Source organism: Tamandua tetradactyla, chromosome 5, assembly GCF_023851605.1.
Source record: "Tamandua tetradactyla isolate mTamTet1 chromosome 5, mTamTet1.pri, whole genome shotgun sequence".
NCBI lineage: Eukaryota > Metazoa > Chordata > Mammalia > Pilosa > Myrmecophagidae > Tamandua > Tamandua tetradactyla.
In genome coordinates this window covers 9,448,025-9,475,658 of record NC_135331.1, presented here as the reverse complement: position 1 = coordinate 9,475,658, position 27,634 = coordinate 9,448,025, and the positions used below count along the sequence as shown (strand labels likewise).

At 36.6% G+C, this 27,634-nt stretch overlaps 2 protein-coding genes and 1 non-coding gene across 5 annotated transcripts in view; 1 reads left to right on the top strand and 2 right to left on the bottom strand.

The window, feature by feature from the left end:
* ZCCHC8 (zinc finger CCHC-type containing 8) overlaps positions 1 to 25,702 on the bottom strand; it is a 91,819-nt gene extending 66,117 nt beyond the window's left edge. Inside the window, exons 1-14 of one of the 2 annotated variants that reach the window (XM_077159729.1) lie at positions 25,272 to 25,702; positions 23,828 to 23,870; positions 22,014 to 22,088; positions 20,300 to 20,405; positions 19,064 to 19,141; positions 15,596 to 15,699; positions 15,413 to 15,478; positions 14,726 to 14,786; positions 14,017 to 14,159; positions 13,139 to 13,281; positions 10,546 to 10,667; positions 9,580 to 9,666; positions 9,175 to 9,292; positions 459 to 3,921 (exon numbers count right to left, since the gene is read on the bottom strand). In XM_077159729.1, the coding sequence (XP_077015844.1) occupies positions 3,137 to 3,921; positions 9,175 to 9,292; positions 9,580 to 9,666; positions 10,546 to 10,667; positions 13,139 to 13,281; positions 14,017 to 14,159; positions 14,726 to 14,786; positions 15,413 to 15,478; positions 15,596 to 15,699; positions 19,064 to 19,141; positions 20,300 to 20,405; positions 22,014 to 22,088; positions 23,828 to 23,870; positions 25,272 to 25,470 (2,130 nt within the window). In that variant the 5' untranslated portion in view covers positions 25,471 to 25,702 and the 3' untranslated portion in view covers positions 459 to 3,136. Of the gene's footprint in view, positions 1 to 458; positions 3,922 to 9,174; positions 9,293 to 9,579; positions 9,667 to 10,545; positions 10,668 to 13,138; positions 13,282 to 14,016; positions 14,160 to 14,725; positions 14,787 to 15,412; positions 15,479 to 15,595; positions 15,700 to 19,063; positions 19,142 to 20,299; positions 20,406 to 22,013; positions 22,089 to 23,827; positions 23,871 to 25,271 lie in introns of those variants that run through there. The other variant, XM_077159730.1, reaches the window with a different exon arrangement.
* The window catches only part of KNTC1 (kinetochore associated 1), a 172,055-nt gene that overhangs the window by 49,692 nt on the left and 94,729 nt on the right, over positions 1 to 27,634 (top strand). The gene's annotated exons all lie outside the window — the stretch shown is intronic.
* Positions 21,395 to 21,529, bottom strand: LOC143685444 (small nucleolar RNA SNORA9). The gene has a single exon (XR_013176668.1). It is a non-coding gene; the product is annotated as a small nucleolar RNA SNORA9 (small nucleolar RNA).

The window sequence follows — 27,634 nt, the reverse complement described above, 5'->3', positions numbered from 1 at the left end:
GAATACAGAACTGGCTCTGTAATTAAGAACTATTTATAAATCACATTTCTTTAAAATAATAACTTAATCCCAGAGATGTAGAAGTGAATTAATTACCATTAAACCAAACAAGTAAATGGAAGGAAAATGAACTTTCCTAAATCACAAAGAAAAACACTTAGGTTATATGATGGCATATTGGGTTCCTGGGAACAGAACTGAGTCATGTTTTCCAAGCAACGTATATACTCAAGTGTTACGACACCCTGTTGGTTTTGCTACTAATGCTAATCTATGAAGCAAATGAGAGAAGGACATTATTCTAGCAGCGAACTTGATTAAAATCAACTAGGAGGAAACCTCTTGCTGGTAGACAGTAGACGTTTTTTTTACCACTTAAGGAAACAAAACCTTTTAAAAAAAGAACAAAAATAGGTAATTTGGTATTTCTATAAGAGCAGCACCCTCTTTCCACTTACCTGCTCAGAGAGAAGAAAAGGTGTTCTTGTTTTAGCAATTTGTATTACAATTCATATTCCTTTTAACTCAAGGCAAAGATTAGGACCAGGTATCCACCCCTGTACCCAGTCCATCTTGAAGTACAGGTGTTAGGTTATGATCTCACCTATCCACACCTAGAGACCGGTTACAATACAGACAAGCCCAAACAATAACTTGTTGCCCCACCCAAGGCTCTCTCCATAAGACTCAAATACTACAACAGACTACATTTTAAAATGGGACATCTCTTCCAAGGGAACTACTTCCCACTTTTCTGGGCTCCCTTGTATAAACTGTCTTCTGTGTTCCATTCATTATGAATTCTGCTTTAGGATTTCTCTATCTTCCCAAGATACCTCTCAGATCAGGTCACCCTCCATTTAAAGACTTTTAACAGTTCACTGTAGCCTAATAAAATGCATATTCAATATTAAAGCAATCAAGAGTTCTTATATCAATGAATAAAGAGCCCTTTTAAAGGTCTTTTGTCTACTAATGTCCATTTCTTGAGTGTTCCTTCTGTTTTATTTCAATGCTCATTTTGTCCATGGAAATTCTCCTATCTATCCTTCCAGGCTGAGCTCAGAAAAGACTTATCTCTTTCTAGACATCTTCAAATCCCCTCTAAATAAATACTAAAAACTACTGGTTTGGTGAATTGGAAGCCACTTCATCACTAGGTGATTCTCCTATCACTTCAAAACGGCCAAGTACCTACTACCCTCTTCACGTGGTCACTTAATCTACTTATAATTGAGAGGGTACCATCTATTTCTCTCATTCTCATACTCGTGTATAAGTTCCTTGAAGGAGGAATTCTATCATTTACTTCTTTTAATGCCCCCAAGTCCTTTGAACAACGTTTTAAATTAAGTGCCCCCTCATAAATAATTGAACAAATGAAGAAATGGGAGCCAATATTTTGAGAAACCAGTGCTTTTAACAGGGAGGCAGGACAAATATTGAAAGCATGAATTTGGGGTCAGAGAGATGTAGATTTAGGTTCACTGTTACACACCAGTTGTGTGTCTTGAAGATTTCCTTTAAAGAAATCAAGTTAGCAATACCTATTTAATATGATTGTATAAGTAAGGTTATGCACAAAAGTATCATTTCTCTAATAACCATTAGAGATCTATGGTGTCCAAAGAAGACTCTACTCATGTGATACTTAAAGGGGCATTTAAACAACTGCTTCTATGATTTTGGGTATTGTCAAGTCTTTAGCTGTAAGTTATCTCTCAGTAACAACTTCTTGAATGTTGACAAGTCCCTTCAACCTCTCTAAGACTCTGTTTTCTTACATTACCTCCATAAGGTGGTGATAATATACATATCTGAGAGAAATGTTGAGTAAGGACAATGTATCAAAAGTATTATGTAAACAAACACATAGGATTACTTTCATCAGAGAAAAGAGCCCAAAGTATTTAACATTCTATTTCTATCACAGACTATGAGGTCCTTGAAAATAAACACACTCTTTTCAGAATCTTTTCCTTCTCTATTTTGTTTATACATCACTAAGTTCAGTTACTCAAATTTTCCAAATGAGAACTAAATCCACAATTGTTATATTTTGCTCCCTCTGCTGGCTTGAGAGCATGGAAACACTATTCCAGAAGAATAATCCAAGATCATCTAAAAGTTTATTTTCATGGACTTGACTAAGACGTAATGACTTTCCAACTAGAGACAGAAACCAGAGTTGCAGTTCCACTTTATATATCTGACAATTAAAAGCAATTTATTGATTGCTTTTTAACTATTAATCATTGTAGGATTCAAGCCTAGCAAATACTTTTGTACTAAAGCTAACTTGCCTCTGTTCATTTTTTTCCAAATGATTACTTGAAAGAAATCTGCTGTTTTTATATCTGAGGCTGAAATTCACTGGAAAAAAACCAAACTTAAAATATCTTATATTTCCTTTGCTACCACACTGATTTTTGCAACCACATAATTTACTTCTTAACTTTTAAGGTTGAATATACTAATTTGATCACGAATTACTTTTTTGTATTCAAAGTCTTAGATTATGAATATGAAAACTAATTTATTAAACTTCTGTACAGAAAGATGAACATACCTCTATAGCAAGCTTTTATGAAGAATGAAGTTACAAAAAAGTAAAAGTGTTATTAAAACTGATGCATGTAAATCACTTACAAAAATATCCCAAATGGGATAAAGTTGCTCATCCCTGATTTTTCTCATTTGGTTGTCAGAGTTGAAATATGAATTTAAAATGATTAGAATCTTTTCTTAAAAAGTGATATATTAAACTTATATACAAGGTAATTAGCAAAATGTAGAAAGGGAAAACAATGTACAAAAGACAGATAAAAACCATCACTCTGACAGAAACTCACAATCCAAAAATAGTTTAAACCTTAAACTATCTTTAAACCAGTTCATACTTATATTACACCCCCCCAAGTTTGTGTCAGTGAGGATAAAATATAGTAAACTTTTGAGCCCAGTCTTTCCACTTTTTAAAAATAGGCTTGACTTTGTTGACCACAATTAAGCCTTGAAGAGATTTTTAAACATGGAAGGAACAAACAGGTAAACAACCATATCTGTCCACTTAGCACTAATTAACAGAACAAAAAGTTATTGATAATTAAATAGCTCTTTGTGCTATGTCAAGCAGTTATTCAGAGGCCTTTTTGTTTTTCTGCTGGTTTCGGGGTGAGTTCTTTAACAAGTTTCTTATCCTGAGATACATCCCAGTAGATTCTGCCATATTCTCAAATTCAAATGGGGTTATTCCTGCTGCAAATTTGCTCATGTCAGGCACAGGACTATGGATTTTAGTGGCTGTGGAGGGACTGGTGTCTATCTCAAGCACCTTCTGGATGCTTCCATTACTAATGTCCCAGTTTGATGCCACGTTGCCATTGTCAAGGGAAGCGTCGTTAGGGTCTACCTCAGCAGACTCTTCCTTTTCCTTCTGACAAAGCAACATGGCCTCAGAATCTGGACTTGCTGGGGAATGCTCAACTTCAGAGTTGTTTGTACAAGTGTCTGGTACCTCGGACACATCTGGCACCTGCTTTTCAGACGGTTTTCCCTCTGGAACGGGAAGGTCTAGTTCATTTGGACAAGGTGAAGAGGCCAAAGAATTTCCAGTTAAAGGTGTGTCGACAGGAATATCAGAATCACTGTTTATACTCTCAGCCTGCTCAAGAGCTGCCCAGATCCGTCTCTGCTGCTCTTCAAGTTCTTCCAGAGTCAGTGCATCCTCATCCATGGCTGCAGAGGCTGTCCTGGTATGGGGTGAGTCGCTGGGAGTCAATGGTGGGGTGCCCTTGGGGAGAGGAGGCACGAATGTGGGTGGGGGAGTTCCTTGCGGTAGTGGGGGAGGAGTGCCAGGAGGCAATGGTGGCTGGAATTGAAAAGCTTCACTGCTCTGAGAACCATGTGGTAACTCCATGTCTAAAGCAAGAAAGTTAAGAGGGATTTTAATGGTTGTGATAACATTTGGTTACATTAACATTTACTATTTGAACTAAATTGTATCCAGAGATTCAATGGTCATAAATAACTGGCTTGAAAAGGGGAAAACTCTGGACATTCAGACATTATGACTCTCACCACATAAAAAGAACATCTGCAGAGAGAGATGACAGAATCTCGTGCATGAGGAACTTCGAACTATTCCTTGGAAAAAACCTATTCCCATGCTGTCTATGATGGTTTAGACTGAGGAAATATGAACAACAGGATAGAAATGCACAGAAGGATTTCTAGGTAGTTTGCTGTCCCTCAGAGCGGACTTTATGGAAGAATATAGCAGGAAATGTGGCTGGAAACACAGGTTGGCTAGATGACTGAGTGAGTGGAAGGCGGAAAGAGACACATTTGAGGGGACATAGCAGCAATACACCTTGGGCTATTACCCAGTTCTTTATCTCTGGTCTAGACTGTTCACCTGAACTGTGAGTTCTGACATCTAGCCGTTCACAGGTCATTGTCTTCCATATGTTCCACAGACATAACATATCCAAACTGTCCAAAACAAAGTAGTATGTCTTAAAATCGAGATTCTTATTGTACTTGCGATTTTGATTAACGCATCATCAGTGGTATCTGGTTGAAGTCTTCCAAAAGTGAAATGGGCTAGTAACTAATAAGATTCCTTACTTTCCCTCCTGCCCACATCCAGGTCCTTGGCTCTCCTGGGCTCACCCTTTCCTGGACACAGCCAATGCCAGTACCTTATTTAAAGTGTATTCCTGTTTGCCAGGAATATTAATAGTAGTCCCTGACTCTGGATTCATCTTCCTTACAACTACCTTCCAACCTGTGGCTAGATTAATCCTTCTAAAACACAAATCTGACCCAATTACCCTTCCTATCTCAATTAAATGCCTTCCCATCACCTCCTCCATGCCCTACAAGAACTTCTCTGCCTCCACCATGCTATCTCTTATTGCCTGGTTTCAATTCCAGCTGTCATGTTTGTCCAATGGGCTGTGATTTTTCATGCTTCTGCATTTGCATTTTCCACGGTCTCAACTGTCCTAATTCTCTTCATTTACCTGGGATACCCCTGAATTTATCCTTCAAGATGCAACCCAAAGTTGCCAAGCAGGCTGCTCAGTTTTTTTCTCCAGGCCACGATTATATCTTGTAAACACCTCTGTGGCAGCAGGCTACAACACTATTGATCCATTTGAATTGATATTGGCCACATTATATTAAAATGCTTATACAAATTAAAGTAGTGACAGAGAGTTGGCTAAATAAGGGCAGAAATTGTGTCTTATTACTCTTTCTATCTTCAGGGTCTAATACAGTGGTCTGAAATGTGGTATGTTTTACAAATTTGGAAAACCCTCTGAATAACACAAAATCTTGAAATCTGAATGTCACTTACTGGCAATAGGGTTTGTAAGGAGATTAACAGTCATAGGGTTGACTCCCTCAGAAAAGCAAAAGACAGGATAAGAGAAGGGAAAGGAAGGAAGCAAAAACAAGTTTCTAAGGGCACCAAGAACAATCAGGCAAGAGAGAGAGGCTCTAACTAATGGGCAATGATTAAGACACTCTTAATATTTAGTGCTAACTGGCTACAAAAGCGGACAGATGAAGGGTGGATGGAGGTGAAAGTGAATGGAATTTCAAAGTCTAGGTTCTATTAATTACCACGAGGAGCACATAAAAGGGGAAAGAGAAGCAAGCTGGCAAGAGATTTAGTAACTGGCTAGAAAATGGGGCAGAGATGAAGGGTAGATGGAGGTGAAGGTGAATGGCATTTCAAAGTCTAGGTTCTATTAACTACTTTGAGAAGCACATAAAAGGGGGAAGAGGAGAAAGCTGACATGAGAGAAGGGAACACAGGTCTAATCAATTATTATTACTATTTTTTTTACAATATTTGTATATTACACTTTCAATTATAAATCATAACCAGTTTAAATTTAAATCAAATTTCATTTGCACAAAATGTCAAAAGAAACACTATCAACATAAGAATATTAAAATAAAAAGGAAAAAGACATTCAGCAATCTAATAACAGGAGAAAGTACCCAAATGGACATTACTGGGACAGTTTCTTGAACTTGCCCAACTGTACTTAATATGGTTACATACATGAATATCCTTATTCTCAGAAAACATATATGGAAATGTTAAGTGTTCAAAAGGAGCATGATGCATGCAACCTACTCTCAAATGTTTAGAAAATAGAATTATATAACAAAAGTTGTAAAATCTTAAAAGTTGGTAAATCTGGGATCTGGGTAGGGGTTTGTTAGAGTTCTCTGTATTGTATTTGTATTTTTTTTTTAACATGGGCAGACACAGGGAAGTGAACCCAAGCGAGAACTCTGCCTGCTGAGCCACCATGGCCCACCCTGTATTGTTTTCGCAACTGTTCTGTAAGTTTAAAATTCTTTCAAACTAAAAAGTTAAAAAAGAAAAAACAGACATTCAGTTAGCTATAATCTGTAATTCCAAACCGTAACACTATACCCACAGGTTTGTGACATGAAATTCATTTCATTTATAACTCATCCATTAATTGCTTTACTAATAAAATTTTCCACACAGAAATGAAAATTAGCCACTCAAGGAGTTTTAAATCATCTAATATTTCTTCTTCCTTTTGGAAGGATGCTGTCCACTCACGTAACTACTCATTAAGGTGTTTTGCCCCTGCAAAACAGGAAAAAGCTGGGTGGGAGGTTGAGGTGGTAATTGGGGTGGGAAGTGCCTGCTTGATTTAGCACTACCTTGCCTGGGTGTTAATAAGCCAGCCAAATTCAGTTAGCAGGTCCACGTGGCTTTCACTAAGCAGTTTTAAAACTTGGCCTTGATAGTTTAATCTGTACTTGTTGTATGACTGTTAAAGCTTTTCAGAATAGTTGGGAAAGTGGGGTGCTATTAACCCCTTAGAGACCTCAACACATTTGACAATGAGAAGTAAAAACACAAGGATGCACTGGAGATGGGGAGGCCACTGGCCTCAGGACCTTGAACTAAGCTAACGTGTGCAGGGTGGAAAATGTCTGCACTTACGAGTGTGGACCAGTGACAAGGGCAACACCATTGCAAATGTTCAGACTTTGAGATACACCAACAGTCTCATATGATTTAAAACAACCAGCATAGGTGGCTTTTTCCTATAGATATTTTAATACAAAAGAACAATTAACATCTTACTAGATTTCCTCCAACTGAATTTAAGTTCACAAGTAATGGATTCAGACAATTGGTACCAACTAATTAGCATTCTGAAGCTACTGAAACCAAGAGTTTAGCCCTCAGTCAGAAAACACTGATTCTCTGCTATGGTTTTTGATAAAACCAAGATATGCTTGGCTCTAGGAACATAATTTTGTCAGGGACAATTAATTTCGGGTTTTGGGGACTTGCTTGTTTCAAACTTTCACTGGCATGTGGCAAGGGCTATGATAATTCTGTTTCCTATTAACTCTTCAGCCTTATTAAAAGTGGGACTTCAAATCTGGGCAGTGAATAAAGAGGCATTTGCAAAGTCCCCTTGGGGGACAGGGGAGGAAGGAGGAAATATTCAGCTTCCCCATGTGGAGAATTTCTGATATTCCTGCAAGCAGTGGGGCAACCAAATCAATGGGCAGAGCCCGCTATCTTGGGGTTCACCCCTATGAAACTTATTCCTGCAAGGATTGGCTAAGCCTAGTTAAAATCAGGCCTAAGAATCACCCCCAGACAACCTCTTCTGTTGCTCTGATGTGGCCTCTCTCTCCACGCCAACTCAGCAGGAGAGCTCATTGCCCTCCCCTCTACGTGGGACATGACTCCCTGGAAATGTGGGATAGAATTCCCGAGAAGAAACAGAATTTCCAAGATAAGCTAGTGGTCAATGAGAGGGAGGGGTAAAGGATATGGGATATATGAGTTTTTTCTTTTTATTTCTTTTTCTGGAGTGATGCAAATGTTCTAAAAAATGATCATGGTGATGAATACACAACCAGGTGATGATACTGTGAGCCACAGATTATACACCATGTATGGAATGTATGGGTGTGATTTGTCAATAAAAATATTAAAGAAAGAAAAGTGAGACCCAATATTGAAGTTAGAGTACAGGTGCTAAAAGCCCACATTGTGAACTCTACCCGAGCATTAAGAACCCCTGTGGCTAAGACTTAACAGAGTAAAAAATTTGGGAAGATCATTTGGGAACTTTAATTTTGGACAACAACACTACCGTGCAAAATAATTTTACTTTAGTTTCTTTGGACTTTAAGGGAATTTAATGTCTGATCTTTCAATTCTCCCTGGAAATCTGAATATGGGAGTGGGTCCACATCCAAATTTGAGGCAACTTACATTATTACCATTTTATTATAAGAATATCTTAATGAATTTTAACATTGCTGTTTAATCTCATTCAGTACCTTAGTCATGCTATGTAGGACCAAAGAATCTGGGCATGACTTAGGAGGGAAATAAAATAAGCAGTGAAATTTCAGGCTTGGATTTGGTGGCCTTGGATTTATTAACACAAAGTTTGACCCATTTCAGAGTCTTCTGTGGGTAAAACCTAAACTGCCCATTAGTAGTCCCAAAGGAGCAATGGTTAGTGGGTAGCTGGGGACAGGATTGTCCCGATACACTACTGATGTACTAAAAAAGACCATCACAATAAAGGTGACCACAAGTCCCATGGTTAAGCTCAGAGGGTTAAGAGAACAAAAAGCTAAAGAAGTGTCAGAGGACAAGGCCTCTATAGCATTTAGGTTTCCAAGCAGAGAGCTTCTCCTCATGGTGTCTTTTTCTTGGAAAGGAGGAATAACTTATTGGATTAATACAACTGGGAAGAATAACTGGGAAAGCCTGACTCAGCCTGACTTTCTTCCTCTTGGGACCAAGCTGCTGAAAGGGTACACACTTTCTACTGCTCCACCAGATCGCTGGCCCCATCCTGGAAGCCAGTGCCACCCTAAAACTGCTGGGACTCAGTGGACAGGTCTGCCCAATTCAGGAATTCAGTTAGCTGGTCCATTTGGGTCTCACAACCAACCTAGATCCTTCCAACTCAGCTTCTATCAGTAATAACAGCAATGTTCTGATCTCCCAAAAATAAATAAAAGATTTACTGTATAGTCAGTGTTCCCCTCACGTGCTAATGGAACCCAAGAGCATGAAAATTCATCCTACCTCCTCGAGCAAATCCAGACCTCAAGGATGAAACCTACCTGAGTCTAGCTCCATGTCAGCAGGTGATGCTGCTGTGCTGCCTTCCTTCTTCTGCTTCTTTGGACTGCAAGGGCTTGAGTGAGATGAAGACCTCTTACTGCCAGACCTCATACTTGGCTAACATAGTAACCAAAGGAGACAAATATTAGATGGGGAAAACAGAGGATTAAACTCTATCCCTTCACTTAAATATGGTGTAGAAAACCAATCTGGAGCTAAGTCTAGTTAACTGGTGAAGTTAGCTACCTTTTCCTTTGCATTCTTTCAGATAATAAAAAATACTATATACAGAATAAGAAAAGGCAGTAAGATACTAACGAGTTACAAAATATCAGATAATGACTTACGAAATCTCAGATATATGCAAAAAAATTTTATAAACCACACCCTGAAAATCTATTTACCGCTTGGAAGTTAGAAGTAAGGTAACTGGCAAATACATCCTTCTGCTGACATGCCTGCATTGGTATGGAACCAAATATCCTCCATTCCTAATGATGAAAAGAGAAGGTAAAAAACAGGCATATATTTGGGTATTTTGATGCTGGTATTTGGAGTCACTTTGAGAAACACGGACAGTTTGTATCATGCAACGTAACCCTAACAACACAATGGGTTGTGTAAGTTTATCACTTGTGTCTCTTTCACTCTAAGTCCAAATCTTGCATCTCTGCCCTACTGCCCAGTTCCTAAGAATACCAAGAATGAATTTATTTAAAAAACAAAAACAATAGTTAATTATTAAATCTTGAGACATAAGATGAATATCAGAAAAGAATAAGTCATCCTTTTATAGAATGGGAACTATTACTTTGACGGGATAAAGGAAGAAAGAATAAAGAGTTACTGTATATTGCATTTACTTCCTAAGTAATTTTGTAAAGTTCATAATATCACCTTAAAACCATCCTAAATTTAAAAAAATCTTATTTTAGAATCTAGGTTTTAAACTTATAGAAAAATTAAAAAAATACTACAGATAGTTCCAGTACCAGGTTTCCCCTACTGTTAACATCTTAGAATCATCCGAGACCTTGAAATATTAACTATCCCTATTTATATTTTAGAACTATACATTTAAAAGTTCACACATTTTTTAAAAACTTTGAAAAGCTAACATAACAAAATTAGGAAGTTAAATCTAACCACTCCATTTCAGCTCCTTTTCTTAGTACATAAAATCAGAAAAATGTTTTTTGATGAATACAATATTTCACTTAAGATTCTAGTCAATAGAAAGGAAATTAAAAATTAAACACATAAGTAAAAAGTGTACTTCTTCATGTAATAGTAACTGCTATATAAGCAAATATTTTCAACAACCTTTAACATCCTAATTTCATATCCAAGAATGAAAACAATATACTTACATCTGGAATTCCTCTGGGAGTAGATATATTAAATCCTGGATAGTTTACCAATTTTGAGAGATCATAAGTGACACTTCTATTCTTCTGTACTTCTCCAGCTTCTGTTTCTCCATTAGCATCATCTATTACAGACCATCAAACATATTAATATTTGCTAGATGCCAATATATATCCCTACCCAGATCAAAAGTAGACCTGGAGGGCGGGCAATGGTGGCTCAGTGGTAGAGTTCTCACCTGCCATGCCAGGGACCCTGGTTAGTTTCCCAGTGCCTGTCCATGTGGAGGGGAAAAAAAAAAAAAAAGTAAACCTGGAAAATACTTTTATTAGTGGCAATGGAATTACTCTGAGAATTGCTTTAATTACAATTTTTCTGGCCCATTTGACTAGAATTCTTAAACAAGACCTTTTTCTCATAAAAATAAATAAAGTTCTGGAAACTTTGGTTCATCTATTGGTTGCTCAAAAGTCTATTATGCAAGGACTTCATGATTTGCCTAAGGTTCTATCCAAATGCTTTTATTTTATTTAATAAACATTTATATAGTGCTACTATGTGCCAGAGAGTTTGCTTTTTTCTTTCAGATAGTGTTTTTCTGACTAAAACCACTTTACAGATAAAAGTAGTCTTTGAAGGAAAATTAGGAGCCACTTTACAATTTTAAAAACTACTAAGTGGGCGGGCCACGGTGGCTCAGCAGGCAAGGATGCTTGCCTGCCATGCCAGAGGACCCGGATTCGATTCCCGGTGCCTGCCGTGTAAAAAAAAAAACTACTAAGTAAGTCAAACATTTATCCTTCCTGTCCTACAATGTCTATGATGGGAAGTTTCTCTCTATATAAGAATTTTACCTAATAAATAGAGAATTCATGAAAGAATGGAAAGCTAACCATTTTGCAACCCATCATTAATTAACGGATATAGGCAATGATCACCAATGACTGATAACATCACAATTAATAGGAAATAAATACAGGGTCAGAGGAACATGTTAAATAGCACCATGGAGATGCACTGGCAACATCGTGAAAACTCTTCAGGACAAAAAATCACTTTCGTTTAAAAAACAAAACGTATAGATTAAATAGGATTTAATAGGTTGTATGTATGTTTCCAGAATAAAAGTACCACATAAAGAATGAACCTTAATGTAAACTATGGACTATAGCTAAAAATATAACTATAATAATGTTTTATTAACTAACATAGTACCACACTTAATGCAAAATGTTAATAAGGAAAACTGCATGTGTGAGGAGGGTATATAGGAACTCTCTACTCTGTAGGATTTTTCTGTAAACTTACAACTGCTCTAATAAATAAATTAAAAAGAGATGAATTTAAGAGACTATCATTCTATTAATTCACAATCTTTTGACTAAAGACTCCCTATTCAAACAGATAAACAATAACTAAAAAATAGGGGAAAAAACAACAGAAACTGATAAGATCACTGAAAATTCAAATGTTAACAAGACTTTGGGACATACGAAGGGGACTATGCCAAATATCTCTTTGGCACTATTTTTTTGGGGAGTGGGAGGCGAAGTGTTGCTGAAATTTTTTTTATTGCATTCTTATTTTTAATTAACCAAAGAAATACATGAACATTTTCATCTGTAAAACCTAAGTCCTTAGCCTAATTCACTTTTCCTTCCCAGAGATAACCATTACTGAATTTGCTGTATATCAGTTCAGACCTTTTAAATATACTTTTTACATACCTAAGTGCTCAGAGAAAACATAGATAATTGTTTTATACATGTAGGTTTCTTTCTTTTCTTAAAGACAAATGGCATCTTAATATGTAAGCTGTTCAGAAACTTGTGCTTCTCACTCAGTATTTCAGAGATTTTGCCATGTCAGAGCATACAGATTTGCCCCATTCTTTCTAAATACTGCAGGGATTCTACAGCCCAGATCTACCAGTACTCTGTAAGGTATTTAGCCATTACCCTGTAGGGCAGGTAAATTGTTTTTCACTTTTTACTATCACACTCAATGATACAGAAATATTCTTGCATATATTTCCTTGTGCATATGTGTGACTATTTTTCTAGGGTAGATTACCTGGGAAAGGAATTCTAGAATACAGGGTTTATATATTCTAAATTTTATAGGTTTTCCCGGCATCAACAAATATATCTGTTACCACTATTGAAAAAGTCAAGAACTAATAAGGACAAGCTGGAGTGTCTTACTTCGGCCTACACAGTCACTGAGTAAATCCAGAAAACCATCCAATAATTCAAAGTTTTAGTTACTTTCTTGAAACACACACAAAAAATCATTGTGTTTATTTCTTTTTCTAAATCGATGCAAATGTACTAAGAAATGATGAATATGCAACTATGTGATGTTATTAAGAATTACTGATTGTACATGTAGATTGGAATGATTTCTAATTGTTTTGTTAATTCTTTTTTTAATTAATAAAAAAAAAAAATCATTGTGACTCATTTTTAGCTAACTCAGCACACATTAAGCAAGCCAGGCATTCCCATCACATTTTAAGTGATTCTTCAATTAAAAAAAAAAAAAAGGGTTAACACAAGTGGACTCATCTAACCTAACACACTAGACATACTATACCTTTTCCATCGTAGAGTGCAAGCCCTGAATTCTCCAATTCAGCCTCTTTGAGCCAACCTGGTGGATATCCTAGCTGGCGCATTCGATATATAAAAGGCGGCAGACTCTTGTCGGTCACACCAAGTGCGTCTTGAAGTTCCTCACTAAGTAAAATAAAAGAGGAAGGAAGAAAAACACTGTTCTTGTTTGAACATAAACCATTCTGGTATTTTAAAACATTTCTGTCTTATATTACATCATATAGTGACAAAGTGCTAAATAAATACAGTTAAAATTTCAAGAAATGTTTTAAATGAATCGATGTTATGATGTTTAATTTCATGTGTCCACGTGGCTAGGTTACGGTGTCCAGTTGTTTGGTCAAGCCCTGGCTTGCTTGCTACTGTGAGGGTATTTTGTAGATGGGATATTTATCTTTAATCAGTTGATTGCATCTATAATCCCTTGATTGCATCTATAATCTCTAAAGGAGATTCTTTTCAGCAACATGGGGAGTCTCGTCAACCAATCAGTTGGAGGTCTTTAAAGTCAGAACTGAGGGTTACAGAGGTCAGAAGAATTTCTCTCTCCATTTCAGCATTGGCTCTTGCCTGAATTTCCAGTCAGTCAGCATTATTGGGGAATTTGGACTAAGAATTTCACATCATCTTTATCAGCGCTTCTAGCCTGTGACTTGCCCTTCAGAGTTTTGACTTGTCAGCCACCACAGTCAGATAAGCCAACTTCTTGAAACAAATCTCTCATATACACACACATGTACACGTATCCTGTTGGTTCTGTTTCTCCAGAAAACCCTGTCTAATATAGATTTATATTACTTAGGGTCTTGCAAACTGAAGAGAAAAAATGATACTTTGATGGTAAAATGACAGAGGTACCTAATAACTCCTGGCTTGAATCTTCCAAACCTTTCTTCTACTTCTTCTGCATGGTATCGCTGCTGAAAACTCTGATTGTTTGCCTCACCACAGGCATCCATATACTCTTTCCTTTTTTCACTTATTCGAGCAGCATTGCGTGGCTAAATCACAATGTTTGAAAAGAATGGTAGTGAGCAGTTTAGAAACATTTCAGAAATTAAATAAGAATAAGTACATTTTCTTTGGTTAAGCAAATACATTATCTCAGTTTTAATGTATAAGGGTGCAAAAGAGGGTAGATGTTTTAGACAAAAGAGCAAGGAAGAGAAGCAGTCACTTTAATTTATTACCTCTGTATCATAACATAAAGTCAAGTCTTTAGAATAAGCTGCCGAAAATGAACCCTCACAATGTCTAACATATCTCAGATATACATGGTACTATAGTAAGTTATTTTATTTTTGGGAGTATAAGATCTGGGAATTGAAACTGGGTCTCCCACATGGAAGTCGAGCATTCTACCATTTAACCACCTGTGTACCTGTGACATGTTACTTTCTAAAAAACCCTAAAAACTTGATTTCTTAAAATTTTGAAAAAATTTCAAACAAAAGGACAACAGGAAAGTAACACAGAAAATTTCTACACATCATACAATTCCATAAATGTGTTGAAAACATTACAAGACTCAGGTGCAAAGACATTTTTTTATATGAAAAAAATTTACCATTGGGCAATCTTTCATTTGATGTTCTTCAGAACCACAATTGAAACAGTGAGGCTTTGGCCTATTCAGTCAAAAAACAAAGATTTTCATAAAGTAAGTGAAAATAAAAAACAAATCAATGCAAATCTATGTGACAGCAAAGTGTATCAGGGAGATGAGAGAACAAGTAGATCATAGATTACTAATATCTGCAATAATATGTACACTTACACCTCCTATAATTACTGATTTAAACAAATAGTATTGTGCAAAGTCTTTTAACCAAGAACCCTGTTGCTCCTGATTGAATCTGTTACCTCTTTAGGTTTTTACAGTGGTTAATAACAAAGAAATCTAGAGAAACAGATTATCATATTTCCTTTAGGTAACATGGAAAGAGGGCAGATGGTTACAAGACATCAATCAAATTGACAGCAATGATTACACTTTTTCCACCCACCCAGGCACATTAGACATTAGGCATAAACCAATGAATGCCAAAAAAGAGATGACGAAATATTGAAAATGTTTAATATATATGTGTGTGTGTATATATAAATTTATATACACATTAAAAGTCTAGCTTAATCTGTAATTTACTTTATATAAACCAGCAATAAAGAATATTTACTTTCCAAGCTAAAAGATTTTATGGTTTTGGTAAAAAAAAAAAAAAAAGAATAAAACAAAACAACTCCCCACACAAACCTTTTTGCCTTTACTTGTATTTCTTGCCCTTCTAGAGAAACAATCTGGCTGAAGACTTGCTGGTACCTTTAGTGAATGTTATTAAGGAATAGTTATCATAGTCTGCAAAATTTGGTAAATTGTTTTAAAGGTGAACTTAAATGGCAAGATGCGTAAAAGATCTTCATTCACTATGTAGGATACTTGGGTATTTCCCATCCTTCGGTAAGCTGAGGGTTTTCATTTAGTAGCGGTTGCCCCAATTTATCAAGGCAAAAATTAGTAAAATACAGGACACTTCCTACAACCTGCAGAAAACAAGTCAAAAAATATCGCTATTTAAGCAAGAAAAAAGACATTAAATAATGTAAGACTATGATTAATTGTCTTAACAATTTATTTTTGGATGAAATTATTAGAAATAATAGTCAACTCCCTAGTTAAATGAGCCAGATTTTGATATGTAAGTAAAAGTTACATTTTTAAACTCCCCTCTCTCTCCTAGATCAAGTTTTCCCTCTCTGCTGGATCATAACTAGGAACTGCACTCTCTACAGAGAACAAAAGCAAGCAAAATAAATATCTTGACCTTCACATTTCCCTCCATCTTGGCTTCCCTTTGCAGCAAGAGCCTCAGAAAAATGACCTATGTATTGTTTCCATTTTCTTTACTCCCATTCTCTTTTCTCTTCTCCCCACCCACCCCAGTATCTTTTGAAACACTTCATATAGAAAAGTTGAAAGAATGGTACCATGAACACCTGTATACCCTTCATCTAGATTGAAAAACTGTTAACACATCTTTCCTCAAACATTACAAGTGTGTGAGTATACTTTTACTGGATCATTTCAAAGTAAATTGCAGATGTCAAGACACTTACTTCATCCCTGCAAACTTTAGCATGTATATTCTCATAAAGAAATTCTAAATCACAGTATCATAATCCCCCCTAAGAAAATTAATAACTCCCTAACATCAGCTATATCCAATACATATTTAGTTTTCCCCAACTGTCCCCAAAATGCCCTAGTTTTCCCAAATTGTCCCCCAAATGCCCTTTTTCTTTTTCCTGAGCTAGGATTTGATTAAGGTTCACAAACTGCATTTAAATGTTGCATCTTTTTATTGTCTTTTAATTTAAAACCAATTCCCAAACACTGTTTTGTTTTGTTTTTTAAATACTGACACAGCCATTCTCCCTTGAACATCTCCAGTAAAGCTTTTGTGTCTATCATTGTACTGAGCTGTCTGATGATGGAGGTCACCAATGACCCCATGTAGCCAAATTCAATGGAAAGTTCTGTCTCCATCTTAACCTCTAAGCAACAACTGACACAGCTGATTCTTCCTTCTAGAAGCATCTTTCTCCCTGCCTGGCTTCCAAGACACCATTCTCTTGATTCTCTTCCTGCCTTCCTGACCACTCTTTAACAATCTTCTTGGCTAAATCCTCATCTCTCCATCTTCTATATTCTGGAGTGCCTTAAAGGGGCTCAATCCTAGTCCTCCCCTCTACTTTCAATCCCAAGTGATGCATCCAGACCCACGCAATATACATAATTTATACAACCCCCAAATGTCCAGTTCCAATCCCTCCTAAACTTCAGTTTTGTTCACTCAACTACCAACTTGACAGCTTTTCCTGGATATGTGATAAGCACCATCAAGTCACCTATTTAAAACTGAACAGGATCCCCACACCCTCCAAACCTGGTCCTCTTCTAGTTTTCCCCTCACTAGTAAAAGGCAACTCCATTCTTCCAGTTGTTCAGGCCAAAAACCTGAGTCATTCTGACCATTCTTGTTCTCTCATAACCTACATCTAAATCATCAATAAATATGATCAGCTCTATTTTCAAATACATCCAAGTTTTAATCACTTATCATCTTCACCACTATCGCCCTAGCCACCATTTTCTTCTCTGAAAAGTTTCCAGCGTCCACGTTGAACAACCTACAGACTATTTTCACAGAAGCTGGTTCTTTCAAAAATTCATGCCATAGCATGTCATATTGCTACTTAAAGCCCTCTAGTCATTTCTCATCTCACTCAGAATAAAATTCTAAGTCTTCATTATGGCCCATAAGACAACACAGAAAATCAAAGCATAGACTTTGGAGTCAGATGGATTCAAACCCTAGTCCTGTCACTTACTAATTCTGTGACTATTGGTGAGTTACTTAGCTTTCTATGTTTGTTTCTTCATCTGTAAAATGAGAACAGTAATATTATCTTCGTGAGTATTATCTATAGTGAGCAGTATATGTGTTTGTTTCTGTCTTAGGGTTTTCCACTAACTTTCCTACTACGTGGAATATTCTTCACTTTAAAGCAGCACTGCTCACTTCCTCAATTAATACAGGTCTTGGCTCAGAGAGGCTGTTAGTAACTACTCTCTAACTACTATTCCACATTCTTAACTCCTTACCCTATCCTGCTTTATTTTTCTTTAGAAGCATTGCCTTTCCCCACTAGAATGTAATTCAGTGAGAGCAGGGACTTCTCCTTTATTTTTTTTCTTTTCTATTGCTATGTCCCTGGAACCTAGAATAGTCCCTGGCACAAAGCAGCATTCAATAAATAGCCATTCATAAGTATTTGTTAAATAAATTAATAAAGCAATTTCCAGGCTTGTGCCACTTTAAATCCCAGAACCTTGGAGTCAGAGGAGAAATAAAGGCACGTAGTTCAAATTCAAAAATCTTTCATTAAAGTATTCTAAAGGTTGTCTTTATTTAACTCTTAGAAGTAACCTGGAATTTATTTATTTATTTATTTTGAGACCTATCACTTCATTTTCACATCTCTCATTGTAAGAAATTTTAGCCTTTGAAAAGTTAGTTGAAATGTGCCTCCTCGTACTCAATTCAATCACTGGTCCTGATTCTGCCCCTTGGCACCAAATGATCTAAAATAATACCTTACCCCAAATAACAGCCTTTATCATATTTGCAAAGATGTTGCATCCCTAGCGGATCTTCTTTTCAATGAAGCTTATGGTTTTTCAGCATCTCAGTATGTCTTTAAAATTATGGTCTATCAATGGGGCATAAAACTTCATAAACATGAAACCTAATCTTCCTTTAACAGAATCTAAGACGGCATTACCTTTTTTTTTTTTTAAAAAAAAAAAACCATAAGCTGCAAAGTTACAACACTATATTGTATTGTGTGTCGTATTTCACACCACTACACCACTACTGAATTTTGCATATATACTGAAAGGCAGCTAGCCTAAATGTAGGTTCATCCATGTTAAGCTTTACTTTTCACCCACCATTCTAGACTGTTAAAATTTTTAAATTTCAACTATGCCATCTGTTATATTAGTTAGATATTTGTCTCAGCTTTATGCCATCTCTAAGTCCAACAAGCATGCTTCCTATATCATCATCATGTCCTTGAAAATAAATGCAAAGAGGTCAGGACCAAGTCCTCCAAAGCACATCTACTGTGACCACAGGACACAATGCAAAGTAATTAAAAAAGCAAACTATAATATTTAGAGTCTGAAGTCTACACTGTTTTTTATAAGAATTGTAACAAAAAAAATGTTGTGATCATTTGATGGCATTTTAACACTTTAACAATGTAATATTTAAAAGCCACCCAACTGACATGATGGAAAACATGTATCTGTATAATTCAAAACTAAAAGGTTCAAACTTACACTAAAAGCTTCCTTGTTATTTTTAATAGCACAGGATTCTTCTACTTTTTGGTCCTCTTCTAGCACAATACTGGATGGCTAACACAAAGAAAAAACATGTTACAAATGATTATAATATTTTGAATCTGTCATTGTCATAATTAGGGTGAGTTTAAAAGTTAAGTGAGTAATATCAATTAAAGAAATTTTACAAGTGGATAAATTAAAGGAGGTTCTTCATCTGAAATATTAGCATACACCATGACTTTTGTGTTGATGAATGTTAATTATGGAACTTTCAGTGCTTAAAACTAGCAAGGCAGATTTTATTTTTGAAATTTGATAACCAGAAAGATTAAAAATATATATAATTTCACAGCACTGGTCATGTCCATAATAGCCTTTAAGACATTACAAATTATGAAGTGTTCTTTAAATAAAAAATGAAATAATATTCAGTATGTTTTTTATAGTTGCATGAATTCTATTTCTTAATTCTCTAAAAATTATATAGGATAGAAGTGACAAAAAATTTAATTAATCAGAACACTGTATTCTCCATTCTCTGAGAACAGCCAATGAACCTTTCTTTTAGGTTATTTGATTCTACTTACCTTATTTTTCTTTCTTTCTTTTTTTTGCATGGGCAGGCACCGGGAATCAAACCCGGGTACCTGACATGGCAGGTGAGAATTCTGCCATTGAGGCACAGTCTCATCACCCCTTATTTTTTAATTTAAAAAAAGCCCCAAATTCTGATTCTTCTTTACTTAAGCACATGCTCTAATATTCACACTGAAATGTTCGGATTTCTTTGAGCATGCTACTGATTTTCTTTTAAACAAATGGAAGAAAAAAATGGCAAATACTTGTAATAAATACATCAGATGGACTGCCTGTTTTACATAAACAGAATCCATCTTATATAAACCACAGAAATATGGATTTTGTTTTTCTGGACTGAAATTCTCTGCCCAAAAAAACACTTGTGCCCAAGCTAGGGAATGGGAAAAAGAGTTTTAATTTTGTGTGTAGCCAGATATGAACATGACTCCCCTGAGCAAAGAAGCCACAGTCCAAAAGAAACCCCTCTAGCTGCACTGGCCTGACTGCAGCTAAGGAAGCCAGTTCAATGATGGGTGCTGAATAGACAATCTTAACAAACACTGGTTTTGCTTCAAAAGGATCTCTCTGGCCTAATAATTGGCAGTGCAAAGCATAACTTACTAATTTTAAAGTCTCTTAAATTTGAAATACCTGGGGCAAAAGATTAAAGGAAGTCTTTTCCACATCATTTTTCTGCTGTTCCTCAAATCTTTTTACTAAATTTGATACAAATTCCTCTATTTCTTGATGATATTGCCTGCATAAGAGGACAAAATGGTCAGAACCCAGACAGAATAAAACATTTAATAGGTTGCAGTATTATGCATATTATAATTTAAGATGTCATGTGTAAATTTTCTTCTTTTGTTTTTCAGAAGTTAATCAAGTCACTGATTTTGTAACACTCAAGAACCTCTTCTTAGGCAATGATACATACTGTTGTCAAGTTAAATGATTATGATAACCTAGCAGAGTGCCTGGCATATATTAATTACCAGGTTTTATTCAAAGAATAAATTGATTTTATTTTAAAATTTCATACTTAATTTGCAAATAAATAATACATGTACATGGTTCAAAATTCAAGATAAATTAAAAAAGGCTTACACAATGAAAAGTTTCCTTTTCTGGCCCCTAGCCACCTATTTCTATAACACAAAGGCAATCAATGTATCCAGTCCTTATACAGCCTCCTCTCATGTACACAGAAACTTTCTTAAACAATAAAAAGAAAACAAAAATGCAAATAAGAAAAAATACTGAGATTTACTTTCTCTAGTCCTCCTGGTTAAGAATCACATTCATTAAATACTCTTTACTGCTCAGGAGGTGCCAAAGGCACCCAAGTCTCGTTAGATTGGAATTGGGCAAGCCCAATTTCTCAGACTCATTTTACTCCTCACAGATTAGGTGATCTTTCTGGTCTCCTCTAACTCTGAGATTCTTGGAGCTCTGCAGGTGAAACACCAGGTGAACAGTGTGGAGATCACACTGTCATGAGCTCTGATATGGATTCCAGTCTGAGGGAGTAATGCTTGGGGCCCAGCTGTGCCTAGCACGTTGCTGCTGCTGTTACTGCATTCAGCCAGCTCCCCCTGACACCCTCAGAGTCTTAAGTTCCACTTTTGCAGAGATAAGGAGGTAATGGCCAGTACACAGGTAAGACTCTGTATATGGTTCTCTTTATCTCCTTTACTTTGGCCAGTATACAGGATAACAACTTGAGTGACTCGGGAGGGAGCAAGCAACTATCTGAAATGTCTATGGCCATGCTCCGAAGAAGAGACAAAGCAAGGCTTCAAACCATTTCAGAACAGTCTGGCAAGCACTGCAGGAATGCACCAAGTCACCCCAGACTCAAGCATGCTAGAAGGCTTGCAAAGGCTTAGTTTCGATATTAAAAAAATTATCAGGTGGGCAAGCTTTGACGATACCAAGATGGACAACTCAGTTACCTAACTTGGGGAGAGAAATGGCTAACATTAATATTTTTGTGGTGGAGGGGGTGTGATTTTTACTAGAGGCTATTTATTGGGCGCTTCCAGGTGCTCTTTTAACTACCTCAGAGAGGTAGTTACTAATAAAATACTAATAATAAAACTAATCTTCTCTCTGTTTACCAGAGAGGATACTGATTTTCAGAGAGGTTCACATATGTAGAAAGTAGGAGTCCAGATTCAAATTTAGATCTGTATGACTCCAAAATCCTGGTACTTAATCATTACTCCAAAAATTTTACTCCAGGAGCATTTTAAGTAAAAGAATAAAGATGATATAAGTATGAATGAAAACAGGACATTTATGGAAGACATTGTTCCATATATACATTAATTCAGTACATTTAGGAAAAGGAAGAATTACTTACTTTGAAATAACATTGTTCATAAATAGAATCTGTAACAAAGGTCCATCTAACTTAGTATTGTTCACCAATATTCCACTAAAACAGAAGTTAAAACATATTCTTAGAAGAAATTAAAGTAAAACCTGTATATGTATGAATAAACACATAACTTCTAAAATTCTTTAAGCACCAGAGATCATATATTTTTGTTTTTTACCAATAAGGTCAAGAACCAAGAACTCATCTCTTCAAGAAAAGACAAATTTTTTTTTACCAATTCCACATACACTAAACAGTTTTACATGGAGGTATACCCTACCTAACATATTTAAAAAAATATTTTACAAAAAAATTAATAGCTACTGTTAATCTTTCAGCTCTCAATCAACAATCTTCTTTACCTAATGACTGGTTTCTTCACAAACCAGCAGGCTACAAGAACATAAATGTATTTGTAAAAGAATCGGAGTGAATTTCAGCTTGGAAATTTAGAGGAAAATGAAATACTAAGGACAGATTCTTGGAGGGCAATGCACATGGCATTAAATGTCTTACACCCAAGATTTTAAAGCAGAGACGTAAAAATTATACTGTTCCTGGATTTGACTTGCAAACGCAAGGGGGTTGGGGAGAGAAAAGCACTAGAAATTCAGCTTGTAAACTTGCAATAACATGGCTTCCTAACCTGAGACTGGCTGAATCCCTGATTTCCACTTTTCTCATCGCATAATATTCGTCACCTGTACAGCATGTGAAATAAATCAGCCTGCATTTAGAATTGTTCAGATCATGAAATAAAAAATTAAAATATGAAAAAGTTGAGAGACTTGTTTCAAAAAGAACAGATTTCAGTTTTTTTAAAATACATAATGGTTATGGGGGAAAAAGAGAAATAATATAGAGGTATTAATTTTAGAAAATAATAATTTATCCTTTTTTTCAATGCTGATGTTTTCTTCCTATAAACTGGCAAACCCAAGGATGCTGCAATCACTTGAACTCACTGTTTTTAAATTAAATAGTTCAAGTTCATAGAAAGTTTATACAAAATTTGTGCTTCTCTAAATAAAATATCTTTAAATACATAAAAACTAGGACTTTTGTGAGAATTCTAGTTTAATACATTTAATACCTAATCAAAAGTCAATTTAGATACACTAAGTGAGTGTTAGTTACCAACAGAGCTCCAGCTGGTACTAGGGACAGAAAAGTGAGTGTGAAACTACATCTTGACACCCAACTCCAATATACTGTACCACATAGTTAATCTGTACTTTAACAACTTTTTTTTTTTAGATTTTGTGACCTATTAAAATTAATTTATATGAAGAGATAATAGCATTTCATCTCCTATCTGTATCAGATACCTGAATACAAATCTATTCCCTCTCCTTTTTTTCACAAACCCACTACTTTTCCTTGCATTGTTTCTTCTATTTTTGAACAACCTCATTTTAGTTGTGTAAATAAATCTTCAGCTAGAGTAATACCATAATTTCTAACTTCCCCAAAATGTTGGTTCTACAGGAACAGCTGGGTTGACAACTTGTCTATTCTGATACTTAAGTAAAAAATTTCCATATTGCATTTCACAAATATTTTCACCCAATAAGTCAGTTTAAAAACCCAATGCAGTTATGAAACTTCCAATTTTATCCCCACAAATTAAAATAAAGGGATCATGACTCTGATCTCTTAAAAAAACTTAGGTATACTACTAGACAACTCCAAGTGATACAACAATTTAAACATTCTCTATACAAAGAAATTATGATTAAACATAAATATGAGGAATCATAAACAGATAAGTATGGTATAATTTCAAGATCTCATACCTCGGTCGAGTTAGAATGTTCAATTTTCTTTTAAGTTCTTGATGTTATTACTTGTTAAGGAATATAAACCCTTATTAAAACTTATATAATCACAAAAAGATCATAAAATTCAACTACTAACTGTTACTGCTGGTGTCAGACTATTATGAGCATCAAAAGACCCACAAATATCTGTAGAAAGATACACTTACTGAGCTCCTGTCTGTTGCAGGATAAAGCATTTGGCCCTAACAATTAAAATTGAGTTTTCATCCCTTTGAACATACAGTTCTAGAGACTAACAGACTGGACCAAAAATACGTTATACAAACAACAGCATCCCTGTCAGAAACCAACAACTAATTGCCCACTCACTTAAAAGCTTCCAGGTCAAAAGCATCATGACATGTGATAAAGCAAATACAGTACAGAAAAATGTTAACAGCTGAAGACTCTAGGATGGAATCTATGGAGGTTCACCGTATAATCCTTCATCTTTTTTTGTATTTTGAAAATTTTCATGAGAAAATGTTCAGAAAAAAGGCATCATGAAAAACAAATCAGACTTTGAAAACCTTAAAAGATCATATACTTTCAGGGCCCTTTACAATTTTAAAAAGAAAACTCTCTGAACCAAAATTACGTATAGTACTAAACTAAGAATGCGGATACACATACTAGCAAATGTCGCTAGAAAAGCTGTAATCATGTAACTTTAATGCAAAACGGCAACTTATTTGGCGCGTTTTTCCCTAAGGCGTTACATGCATCTTCACCACAGAAACTAGTCCAAAGCTGACTTACCCCTTAAGCACTTAACCATTTTTTCCGTGCATGCCCCAAACTCTGAAATACCTCTACTCTGCATCCCAGGAGCACTAGCTTTTTGCCCCACCAGGAAAACAGATAGATCTAAAGATATGTCAAAATGTTAAAAGTTGAGAAATTTGACTATCGGGGTAGGGTCTATGTTGCAGGTCTCTGAACTGCTTTTGTATTATTTTTGCAACTTGCAAATTCGATATTTCAAAATAAAAAGTTAAACACACACCAAGGTCTAAGTATCCGATATTTCTCAATAAACAGCTATCAAATGATGGCATCAACGTTAGCTTGCCTGCAAAAAGGAAGTCGGATAATGATCCTAAGGTGGGGAAAGAAGTGAACAGTCTACAGACTCTCAGTCGAAAGGGTTTTAAAACAATCCTAAAAACCAAAACCAAATTGGGGGGCAGGAAGAGCGAGATCAACTCTCGAATACGGATTCCCAGGGGCCCAGCGGGTTGCGCCCAGGCCGGAGTTCAGCTTACGCAATCCAAACCCTAGATCCTCGGCCCGCCTGAGGGGCGAGAGAATTCCTTGGAATTCTGGCCCTCATGGAATTTCCGCCCGTCTCCCCACCACCACCCCCGAGGAAAGCGGGACCGCACGCCCGAGTGACAGGGCCCACCAGCGGGAAGGATATTCTCGGCGCGGAGCAGTTCGATGGTTTCCTCGCACTGCCGAAGCCGCTCCCGCAGCAACGCGTCGCCGACTCCATTCTCTGCCTCCTGGTCGCCGTCGTCGTCCTTGAAGCGGACGTGAACCGGCTTCGGGGTCGACTCCTCTGGGTGCTCAAACGCCTCGAACAGCTCTAGGTCGCCAAAATCCACCTCCGCCGCCATTTTGGGCTGTGGGAAAGATTCAAGAGGCGGAGCCGGCCACTGAGCTCCGGGAGAAGAGGTAGGGCGGCACCGCTCGCAAAGGGCTCCGGCCGTGTTAAGCCACCGTGTGCGGGTTTCTCCAGACGTGGGCCGCGGGAGCTGCACGTCTGGCTCGCGGGTCCTGAGGGACTACAATTCCCAGAATGCAGTAGCGTCTCATACTCTCTTCCGAGATTGCTCGGCAGCATGGCATGCCGGGACTCGTGGTTTCCAAGCGACTAACTCATTGTTTGCATTGCATACTGGGATTGATCCTTTTTAAACGGGAAGAAAGCCTGGCTATATCAGGGTGTATCGCAAGCATACGTGTCACCCCTATTCTGCATGTAAGGCTGAAAAATCAAGAGCACTCCGCATGGTTACTACAGATTCTGGTGTGCGTGCTGAGTATCAACAGTGGAATAAGGAACTCCAATTTAGCCACAGAATACCTTTGTGACTTTAAACTACTTCAGTTTATTGGGATCGTTTTACTTTTTCCTGTAAAATTAGCTAGACTGTTTTAGGATTATCTGTTGAAACTTGATGTAGTTTCTCTCGTTCACTCACTCATTCGTTCAAAAACGTTTCTTTACCACCTCTAATGGGTCAGACACTTTAAGGATCTGAGGATACAAGTGAGTGAGATAGAGACACTCCTCTCATGATTCGTCTAGCGAAAGAAACAAAATAACGATATGTTCCCGTTGCTGGGTCCCGCGTTGATGGGGGTATTTTTATTTTCTGGAGAATGCGTGTTCTAAAATTGATCATGGCAAAGTGTATACAACTATGTGATGATACTGAGAGCCAGTGATAGTATACTTTGATTTGTATGGTGTGTGAATTTATCTCAATAAAATTGAACAAAAAAAAATGATAGCTTGAATTAGGGCAGTGTTAATAGTGGTGGGGAGAAGTAGCTATTTAGAAGTAGAAAATATTTACAAGATAAAATCAAATACACCTCTTTGATTGATTGGATATGGAGAATGAGAGAAAAGGAGTCGTGTGTTTTCTAGGATTCCAGTGTAAAGAACTGGATGAATAAATGGTTGAGATAGAGAACAAGTTATGGGAGCGCAAAGGAATACTTTTGGTCATGGGGTACTTGGAGGTAACTTTGTATTTATAGACAACCGAGTAGCAACTGGACTGGGGGAAAATGTTCTTGAAACGTCTTGGTTAGATAGCATCCCTGGTATAGTGAAGGTGTGTATTAGGCAGCTGGGTCAATCTCAAAGAAAAGGATCTGAACTGAAAAGGTTAACATTTGGCTGACCCAAGTTTTAAGGAAATGATAGAGGGTAAGAGAATACAGAGCAAGAGGAACAGGATTTAGCCTTGAGAAATTCCAAGGACTGGGATGAGAAGATTGAGACAACTAAAGAAATTGATGAATTGGGAGAAATGAATACGGGCCCTCAGGAATATTTCTGAGATTTCTTCTTTTGGCCTATGGAACTGTTATTAATTTGAGCTGTATACAAAACTCAGTCTGTTCCCATATGCTTCCACCAACCTACTTAAACTATTTTCCTAAGTTTAATGGAACCATCATCACCCAGGCTAGCAGCCTCAACACCTCCTATACACAACCACCAATTCCTAGTCTACCTTCCAGATTCCCCTCAAAGGTATTTGTCCTCCCAGTTTATCTTGCCTCAAATACTGTTTTCTTCTAGTCATCTTGCCCTACCTAGCCACCATAATTTTTCAATGTCTTCTGGATGGCATTTTTCCTTTTTGGCTTTCAAGCATTAAGTCCACAATATCCATGATGGAATACAAGGCTCTTCACAATTTGCTTTCAGTTTTTTCTAATTGCCCTGCTTTGAACATCTTCTATAGAATCAGGTCTTAACTATTTATTATGCACTGAGTAAGATAGGCCCTCCTGGAAGTGACATCTGAAATTGAAGCAAAGGTACAGGCAAGGAGTGTAGAAAGGGTTCTAAGAAAGTACAAAATTATGTAATTATCTTCTCTAATAATTTATGTCCAATGCAGCCAAGCAGCTAACTCATTTTCCTCGTGCATTCTATAATTGCCTGAGTTTTATCACGCAGGTGTACTTAGCCACATGTAGCTAGTAAGCTCTTGAAATAAGGTTAGTCTAACCTGAGATGTACAAAATAAACTGATT